Genomic DNA, 9,877 nt, shown 5'->3' on the forward strand with positions numbered 1-9,877 from the left:
TGATCAGTTGATATTTCTATGTAGACATCAGTGACAATATTATGGTCACAAGGATGATGATATCAATAGCTCATGTACGTCACTGTGACATTGTTTAGTTAATAAGTACACACAGAGCTCTTAATAAGCTCTTCCAAAAACATCAGTACGTAGACATTGGTGACGATATCATGGTCACAAAGATGATGGCATTACTACATGTAGCCTGATTTACGTGTTGGTTGATGAGTACAAACAGAACCCTTAGCTAGCTAGCTCTTCCAAAGACAAAGCTAGTTTAGACTTGTGTTTGATCGCTTATTTCAGTTCCATCTGAGGTCTGCGTTAATATGAACAAAAGTTAAATGGACATCATCGACCATTATCACTGTTCATGTTAGTTTTCTATATTTACCAACACAAGATGGTTCTTTTTCAGAGTTGAGGGAGGAAAATACTATACCACTGACCATGACATGTTGTACAACATCAATTCTAAACAAAGTTCATGGAAAGCCGGTGCTTATCCACACTTTGAAAAAATGACCATGGATGAAATCATTAGGATGGCAGGTGGGAGAAAGTCAAGAATTCATGGGTAAGTGTTGCTGAGTAAGAGTCAAAGTACATATACCTCATAAACAAATTATGAACAAATTCTGATGTGTGAGCAATCTTTATTTATTTGAGAATTTATAGATATTGCCCATGCTAAAATTGCAAGTAAGTTCCATTACCATAAGACTTAATGGAACAATTTAAAGAAATATGAACTCTAACAGTAACAATAAGCATTCATAATTATTATATATGTTATTTGTGTAAGTAAAGACAGATTCCAAGGAGAGTTTTTGTATTTGTACAATGAGAAATGAAAATTTCTGTAAAACCTATGATTTGTAATGTAATGCCTAATATTTGGTTTTACCCCAAAAAAGTCTGGACCATGTTTGAACTGACAAAATTGTAACCAATGTTTTAATTCTATGTAAATTAAAGGCAACCAAGAGCTACACGGCCAACAGATAAAGATTTAAAGAGCACCACTGGATATCCAGAGTCATTTGATTGGAGGGATCACATGGGACAAGACTTTGTTTCTCCAATCAGGAATCAAGGTATTTGTTTAAAAGGGGACGTGTCTTTGTAAACAAAACAATTTTAGCGATCTTAAAATGTATTTACAATTAACCATTATTTATGAGGGGAGATAACTCTAATTCATCTTGATTTTTGAAACTCTGAAATGTTGATTAATTAGGGCTTTAGTTTCATTGAAGAAAAAATTATGATAAAAGTATTTTTCAAGTGACTATGATTTTAGTTATATACAATCATGTTTTGGCTAGCGTTAACTTAATGGGAATGTACAATACTTGGATAAAAATATTGTATTTAATTGAGAGTTTGTTCAAGTGACATTGAACTTGTTTACAGAATCGTGTGGCAGTTGTTATGCCTTTTCCTCGATGGGAATGCACGAGGCCCGTGTACGTGTTATCACCAATAATACACAGCAGCCGGTCTTCTCTCCACAAGATATCGTAGACTGTAGCGAGTACTCACAAGGTATGGATTGATGTCTAGATGTCTATCACCTTCCTAACTCTATTGATCATAGTTATTTTAAAGGATTGTAAATTGTTGTTCTGACATATATATTGGTATTTTAAAATTATATGTGAATATGATAAGCAAATATGTTTAACATACAATTTCCAGTGTGAAAAATAAATGTGTCGTAACAATATTAATTTGCATCATTATCGACTTCTGAGATATCTTTTCATAAATAATAACTTTATACTGTAGCAAAATGCTGTTGTTTCCTTATATCATAAACAACACACTGTTCCTAATTTATGTTCCCTTTGTAGTATGTAGATTATATTTTATATGCCGGTACAAAATTTGATGTTACTTTTCCTGTTTGTGTCTGTTGATAAGGCTGTGAAGGAGGGTTCCCATACCTGATTGCTGGAAAGTATGCAGAAGACTTTGGTATTGTCCCCGAGTCCTGTAATCCTTACAATGGAAAGGACTCATCCGTGTGCCATACAAAGACCTCCTGTACGCGGATGTATGCTACCGATTACAGCTACGTAGGGGGATATTACGGAGGGTGAGTAGGAATTATCTCTATGTCAAAGGTTCATCAAAGTAATATTCTGTTGTGTCTGTAGCAATAAATTCAAGACTGGAACCGTTCTTTATGAATCTTTAAAGATGCTCTACCACTGACAAATGGTATTTTTTCACTATCAAAAACAGGAGCAGACGATTAGTATTTTTGTTCAGTAACAAAAGTTTCTTACTTTAAACCATTACCACCATTGACAAGTTTGAGCTTCTAATTTTACTTCAAGTTAAAAATAATTATGAAAAACAATTAATTGCATCCCGAAAAAATTTCATGGCACTATATCCTATATGGAATGAAGTACTGATTGCGCATGCACCAAAGACAAAAAATAAATTATTTTTTGTGTTAATTAGCCATATATATACACGATTAAACACCAATTATTACCAGTTAACTTAACTGCGTTTGTATTAGTTAACAACCTCTGCATTACAGTTGTAACGAGTACGCCATGATAAATGCGCTGGTGAAGAACGGCCCGATGTCAGTTTCGTTTATGGTGTACAACGACTTCCTGCACTACAAGAGTGGCGTCTACCACTACACACAACTGGAGAACAGCTTTAACCCATTCGAGATCACCAACCACGCTGTACTGCTGGTGGGGTATGGGTCAGTCGAGGAGACAGGCGAGAAATACTGGATAGTGAAAAATAGCTGGGGTCCAACCTGGGGCGAGAGTGGATACTTCAGAATTAAGAGGGGCAATGATGAATGTGCTATAGAAAGTATAGCTGTAGAGTCGACTCCTATTGTATAGATTTACAGGTGTCTCCCTTGATACAATTAAACTTACTTATTTTACAACCGATTTGGTGAAATTATATCAAAATCTTTCAAATAGAGTTAAAAAAACTTGGATTATGTTTGTGAGTAAAATAGTGAGTGATAGAGTGTATTATCCACAAAACCATCCAGGAAAATAAGATTTTATATGTATGTATTGTTATGTGTAACATTTTCAGTCATTTAATCACCAGAAGTCATTGGTCCATCTTCAAATAGTTTGTCCCAATTATTTTGTGTGATAGACAACAATGCATGTGATACGTAATTGTTAGATAAATTAACACAAATAATCAACACTGCCCCCCCCCCCTCCCTCTTAGGACGTGATTCCTGTTGTTTGTTGATTATTTATGTACAGTATAACTTGCCTTACCTCTGTATAAAGACCACCTGGCTATAAAGACCATTTTCCCTCTGTCTCTTGGGTGGTCTCTATATAGACAGGTTTGACTGTTGATATATTTAGAGAATTTATTTTGATATTTGTGATAATGATGAGTCCTCCATAGACATTAATGTTGACAACCTTTTCCATTCCTTTATAAACATGCATGGTTGTTGCTGCATAAATTTTGTATTACTGTATACATGTTCTTTGATATAATGTTAAGTGTGTTTTGTAAGAAACAGAAATACAGTTGAAAAACTGTAGTCTGGATCCAACAGCAGATTTTGATAAAAAGATGGGGCTTATTTAGAGTCATACATGTAAGAGCTATAACACTTAACCAGCCTTTAGGCATGATATCATTACATTATCAGGGATTGGCAGTATGAAATTAGTCAACTGTGGTTTTGTTATACATGTGTGTAGTACATGCAACATATTCAACTTGATTTTGGATCATAAAAGCAATTTTGATCTCTAAAAACCCAATCAAGTGCTTGTGAGATAAATCCCAAATAAATATTGTGTCATTAACCTGATTTCTGTTATATGGATATACATTGTAATAGAATATTTTATAATGGAAAATTAACTTCTTACAATATTTATTGATTTACAAATGTTGTTATTGACTATATTTTCTATAATATTTTTCAATGTATCAAATAGCTTACTACATGTACATGTATGAATAAGTGCTATGCAAAATGTCTTACATATTATAAAATTGAAAAACTTGATTTTTATACTAATCTATATTGTCACATGCGACTATTGATAAAGTTTATAAAACCAATAAATTCACAATAATTTGATAAACACATTTATGTTCTTTTATTTATTTATTAACTCAAAGTGATAGCTGCAATGGTATAGAGGATACATGGTTGGTATCTTACAGTACAAGATTTATTTTGGTGCCAGACTTAGGAAAGTCCAAATGAACAAGCTTTCCCTTCATCTCAGTATCTGTGCCCAGCAACAAAACAATACTTTGATTTGGTTTAACGCCTATCAACAACAAGAGTTAATTGTTGATGTGCCAGATTTGGGAGGTAGAGGAAAGCAGAGTACTTGAAGAAAAATCACCAACCAGTGGTGAGTACCTGGCAACTGTCCAACAAGGGATTCAAACATATGAACCATACCGTGACAGGTTAATTGATCAATTAAACGAGATTTATTGAAGTTTGATTAAGATTCCACACTTGTATATATGGTACTGAGGGATTACGTGAGATGACATAGTCGTGCGAGTGGTCAGTCTTTAAAGCAACAATAGTAAGATGTATATATGTGATAATTCTTGGGTAGGGTATGATACTATATACCCATATATAGTATATAGGGCGGGCACGTAATCCCTCAGTACCATATATACAAGTGTGGAATCTTAATCAAACTTCAATAAATCTCGTTTAATTGATCAATTCCACACTTCCATATATGGTAACTGAGTGATCACGTGAGAGTTTTAGAGCCATCTTACAATTGTTCTAATAAAACACTCAAGCCGAATATTTGATTAAAAAGAACACATTTTATTTACACTACATACATTTGGATTCTTAGATCACACATAATCAAAACTTACAGACCGGGCATGTGTAACATATGCATGTTATAAAATCTGTCTCTAAATGCTATATGTATTAATCATATGTGCCCTTCAATGGTTCCGTTTTTCGCAGTTCTAATTAATTACCAACGTCCTTCAGGATAGAGTTACTGAAAGCAGTGTCTGTTGACGTCGCTACAGTTTTTTGATAAAATTTTCTAAATACACATTCAGAGCTCCAGCCTGCAGTTTTAAGTACTGTAGAAATTGGAACAGTCTTGGCTGCATGAGACGTTGATGCTGAACGTATGCTATGTGCTTTAAAAGTATTAGTGTCAATACCAGAATTCTCCAAAAACTGTCTTAATCCATCTGCTGATAGAGTCTTTTGAAACACCTCTGTGTGGCGGTATAAAGCTTACAAACAGTTTTACCTCCTTATCTCTCAATGTCTTAGTCCTTAGAATATATGCCAACAGATAAGTAACAATACAAAGATTATTATCCGCTGAATATTTCTCTAACGTTATTTCTGGAAGATGAACGCCAGGTCTGGTTTGTTTTAATATGTCACCAACACGTAGCCTGACCATATTGTCTGTGAATATGACATTATCAATATGTAGAAGATGTAATGTCTGTACGCGTTGACCAGTCAGTAGTCCCAATAAAGTAGCAGTGGACATGGTTAACATTTTCAAATCTCTCTCGTAAGGATCTCCTAGAGATTTAAGATAATTCAATACAATCTGAACGTCCCATGTATTGTTATATCTGGGTAAGCTTGGTCTTATATTAAAAGCTCCTTTCATAAATCGGTTAATAAGTACACTAGATTGAATATTAGCATTGCCCTTCATAAGAGCTATAGCGGAGATAGCTGACCTAGCAGAATTTAACGCACTATACCCCATACCCGCACTATGGAGTGATGTGAGGAATTCCAACACATTTTTTCACATTTGGAGAAAATGGATCTTTCTGTTGTCTGTCACAAAATAACAACCATTTTCTGTGATAAGTCCTGTATTGTCGTTTTGTCGAATCTCTCCATGAGTGTAGGATAATGTCGGTTGTTTTAGACGAAATTCCCTGACTTTGGATGACTTCCCCGAGATTCTGAAAGCAGTCAGATGAAGTTTTAGCAGTAATGGATGCGTCATTTCTCTGTCTTGCGGCAAGACTAGAATATCCTTTTGAACTGGTAAGAGTCGAGGTTCTGCTATCACTAACTGTAGTAATCGAGGAAACCAACACTGAGTTGTCCATAGTGGCGCAATTAGTATCACCTCTGCTTGATCCTCCTCCACCTTTTTCAGCACTGATCCTAGCAAACTGAAAGGAGGAAAAACATATGAATATTCATTCCAAATGAATGAGAAAGCATCAATAGCTATGGCTCCTGGGTCTGGTCTCCAGGACACATATCGTTCAAGTTGGTGATTTAACCGCGATGCAAAGAGGTCTACAGTTGGCTTTGTGAACAACTGAAACAATGCTAAGCACACATCTTTGTTTAACATCCATTCTATGTCTATATTGAAATGTCTTGATTCATGATCAGCTAAGGTGTTGTCAACACCTGGCAAAGTGAGCGGCAGTCAGCCAGTTGTTGTTTTGTTCTGCCCACAACCATATCTGTCTCGTAATGTCATTACAAGTCACTTTTGTACCCCCTTGCTTGTTCAGATATGTGACAGCAGTCATATTGTCCACGAACAACTTGATGTGTGCATTCTGAATGTCACGACAGAATGTCTGTAAGGCCAACAGAACAGCTTTCAACTCTAATATATTAATATGCAAGTCTGTCTCAGAGTCTGACCACATACCGCCTGTAGATTCTGTAGTGTCAACTACTGTAGCCCCCCATCCATATCCTGAGGCATCAGATGTCAATGTCATTTTGGGGGGTTTTAATGTCACTTCCTTGCTAATTGATTCAATATTTTCTATCCACCACATTATGTCCTCCTTGGAAAAATGTGAAATTTGCATGTCCACATCATAATTTCCTTTAGATTGCCTAAGATGAAAGTTTTTGGAAATTTCTAATTGATTGTAATGTAAGGCAGCATATTTCACTCCTTGCTCACAAGCACCAAGGTGCCTATCAATTCCGAAAATTGTCTAATAGTACAAATTTCTCTATGTAAAAAGACTCGCACAGTTTCCTAACTTTAGTAGCTTTGTCAGTCGCTGGTTTTACAGTCATGTCCACCGAGTTCAAAACAAATCCTAGATATGTAATACACTGTGAAGGTTCCAGGACAGACTTGTCAGGGTGAACTGTAAACCCTAAGGAATCCATAAGAGTGATGGTGGTCAGTCACATTGTCCAGACATAACTTATGCGAGTCGCCCAATAAGAGTGAATCGTCAATATAACTAGTGTTGATATGTCCCCATTTCCTTAATGTCGAAAAAAAAACACATTTCATGATTTTTGTAAAGACACGTGGTGCACAAGCTAACCCATTTGCGAGGCAGGTAAATTGGTAAAGTTGTTCTTTCCAATAAAATCTCATAAACTTCCTGTCACATTCATATACCGGAATGGAATAATAGGCGTCCTTTAAGTCAACTGAGGCAAAGAAACAATTTTTCCTCATCAACAGTATAGCCGACTTTAAAAGTATCCATTTTAAAATGATGATGTTCAACAAACTCATTAAGGAAGCTTAAGTTTAAAATAATACGAATAGTTCCATCTTTTTTCATGCGAGGAAAAATGTTAGAAATGTATTCTCCCCTTGTATGATAGGTTGGTTCTATAATGTTTTTATTAATAAGTATAGGAATCTCTTTGTCCATTAGTTCTCTTTCTTTAGAAGGAAAATTCAGAGGTCGTGGAACTCTAGTCTGTTCTGGATATTGTTCAAATTCAATGGAATACCCATTAACACCATTCAATAGCCAGGCATCAGAAGTTATCTTTTCCCAATTATATAAAAAGCTGGCTGTTTTACCCGAAAGAAAATTGTCGTCCGGTGTGTTGTGGAGCTGAGACATCAACAGGGATTGGGAGCTTACCTGTAGCTTGGACAATTCTAATCTTTTTGATTTTGTCGGCCCCTTCTCTGTAAAAAAGTCCCCCGGCTTTGACTAGCTGGTTTTTGATAGGGAGAGCTTCTGAAGTGGCCTCTGTTTGAGTGAGAGAAACCTCTGCTGCCATGGAAGTTCTGGTGGTAACTTCTCCCAAAATTCCCTTGGTGACCATATGCATGGTAACCTGTAGCCTTGCCCCTGGTAGATTGAGTTGATGTGTTAGAAAGTCCCACTTTCTTAGACAGAGTTCTACTGTCGTGTATGTCTTTGATTTTCTTTGGAAGATCATCTCCAAATAATTCAGTTGTAACTGCATTCCCCGGCATACACAGTTTTTGGTACCTTTTGTCGAGTGAATGTTTGAAGTTATCTTTCCGTATTTGGCTGAGTTCTGTAAAAGCCCATGCCTGCATTTTTATAGCATCTGTAAGCTTTGCTACATTATCTTTAACAGAACGTCCGGTGTTGCCTCCCTTGGATGCGGTTATTAAATTGTCTGTAACCTCCAACACTGGGATAGTTGCTTTTGCCATCATTGCTTGTACTTTCTGCAAAGATTTATCTCTAGTTTTGGCGAAGGATTTGGCTTCTGTCCAAACCTCGATGTTTACTTTTGGTGTTGTTAGGTTAGGGCAGTTCGCAGGTCTATTATACTTGGCCTTAGTGTCATTTAGGCGGTGTGTCCCTATCATTGTCCGAAAGGCCCCGTTACACGAACTGGCAAGTTTATCATTGATGTTAGGCCCACAAGCCTCCTCACTGTTATAGATCTCCTCCATGTCTTTGAGGAGATCCTCTACATCAGATTTATCTTCATTGCAGTCATCAATTTCATCCAGAATTTCGTTAAAACCATCCTCTGGCTCCGAAGATCCTTCATCTTCATAGTTTTCATGGGCGCCGCCATCTTGGAACGGCCCCGGATGTTGGTAGCTCCGCCCACTATCAGAATCTCGATCACACACAGGGGAGTCGCCCCTCCTACCAGAACAGCCAGCTCTCCGGCCAATTTGCCGTTCCATTGAACTAGTTCCTGTGTGTATGGCTCCAGAATCGATCTGTTCCCGAATATCTTTCACCGAATACACTAGTTTATCAATGCTCTGCAGTGTCTGAACTTGTGACTGTAATAAAAGTTCAATACTCGACGGCGATGATCATCGTCTTTCTCACTATTTACAGTCCCTGTTGCACTGGGTGACTTAGCGCGGTCAGCCTCCGTAGCCATCGTAGTATCGGTGAAAACAGCAAAAACGTTCCGATCACTTCTTAAAGTCATAATATCGAAACACCATAGCTATGATTAGCATATACATGTAGACTCTAATAGTTCTATAAATCACTTGGACTCTCAAGTCGTAAGACAATTGGCACTCAGGCCTGACAGTATGTAAACAATGGCACTCAGGCCCTGATCGTGTCTATTATTGGCACTCAGGCCCGATCAAAAAACATTGTTCAAAATACCAATTCCAGAATTCTTCCGTAAAAACAGGTGCGTGTCACAATATTACTCAACGGTAACTTCTCACAATGTAGACAAGTCTTGAAAAAAAGTTCAAAATCTTAGAATTTTTCACTGTGGTAAGGAACGTCCACTCGCTTCAGAAATTGACTATGTACTGACCACTCGCACGACTATGTCATCTCACGTGATCACTCAGTTACCATATATGGAAGTGTGGAATTTAATACAGACGGCTAATACAGATTGTCAAATCAACAACGACCTACAACAGCAGGTATGGTTTAATACCAGACAGCTTATACAGATTGTCAGTTCAAAACTGTGGATAACATTTACCAAAATATTCTAAATAATGCAAAAGCACCTAGGTACCAAAAGAGCACATATGGGCATTCTAGGCAAACTAGATTTGTAAATTGTATTTTGTAAACAAAAATTTCTAACAATGTTATCTTTTATCAAGAGACTAAATAAACCTATTTGATGCACATTCTTTGGAAACGT

At 36.7% G+C, this 9,877-nt stretch overlaps 2 protein-coding genes across 2 annotated transcripts; one reads left to right on the plus strand and one right to left on the minus strand.

The window, feature by feature from the left end:
• Positions 1–392: 392 nt before the first annotated feature.
• LOC138313644 (dipeptidyl peptidase 1-like) lies at positions 393–3,224 on the plus strand. Its single transcript, XM_069253993.1, has 5 exons — positions 393–577; positions 979–1,097; positions 1,417–1,548; positions 1,927–2,101; positions 2,558–3,224. Exons 1-5 carry the CDS (start codon positions 456–458, stop codon positions 2,880–2,882), a joined length of 873 nt encoding a protein of 290 aa, XP_069110094.1. The 5' UTR covers positions 393–455; the 3' UTR covers positions 2,883–3,224.
• Positions 3,225–4,819: 1,595 nt separating this feature from the next.
• On the minus strand, positions 4,820–9,590 carry LOC138313645 (uncharacterized). The gene is made up of 2 exons (XM_069253995.1): positions 7,891–9,590; positions 4,820–6,192 (listed from the first exon to the last, which is right to left on the minus strand). The coding sequence occupies exon 1, from the start codon at positions 8,925–8,927 to the stop codon at positions 7,908–7,910; it is 1,020 nt and encodes a 339-aa protein (XP_069110096.1). The 5' UTR covers positions 8,928–9,590; the 3' UTR covers positions 4,820–6,192; positions 7,891–7,907.
• Between the last annotated feature and the right edge of the window lie 287 nt (positions 9,591–9,877).

This window comes from Argopecten irradians, unplaced genomic scaffold (assembly GCF_041381155.1).
Source record: "Argopecten irradians isolate NY unplaced genomic scaffold, Ai_NY scaffold_0805, whole genome shotgun sequence".
NCBI lineage: Eukaryota > Metazoa > Mollusca > Bivalvia > Pectinida > Pectinidae > Argopecten > Argopecten irradians.

Excerpts from the sequence above, each read along its gene's own strand:
- LOC138313645 (XM_069253995.1), bottom strand. The coding sequence starts at position 8,927 with ATGGAACGGCAAATTGGCCGGAGAGCTGGCTGTTCTGGTAGGAGGGGC.
- LOC138313644 (XM_069253993.1), top strand. The coding sequence starts at position 456 with ATGTTGTACAACATCAATTCTAAACAAAGTTCATGGAAAGCCGGTGCT. Across the intron at positions 578-978 it reads AGAAAGTCAAGAATTCATGG|GCAACCAAGAGCTACACGGC; the intron begins GTAAGTGTTGCT and ends TGTAAATTAAAG. Across the intron at positions 1,098-1,416 it reads TTCTCCAATCAGGAATCAAG|AATCGTGTGGCAGTTGTTAT; the intron begins GTATTTGTTTAA and ends ACTTGTTTACAG.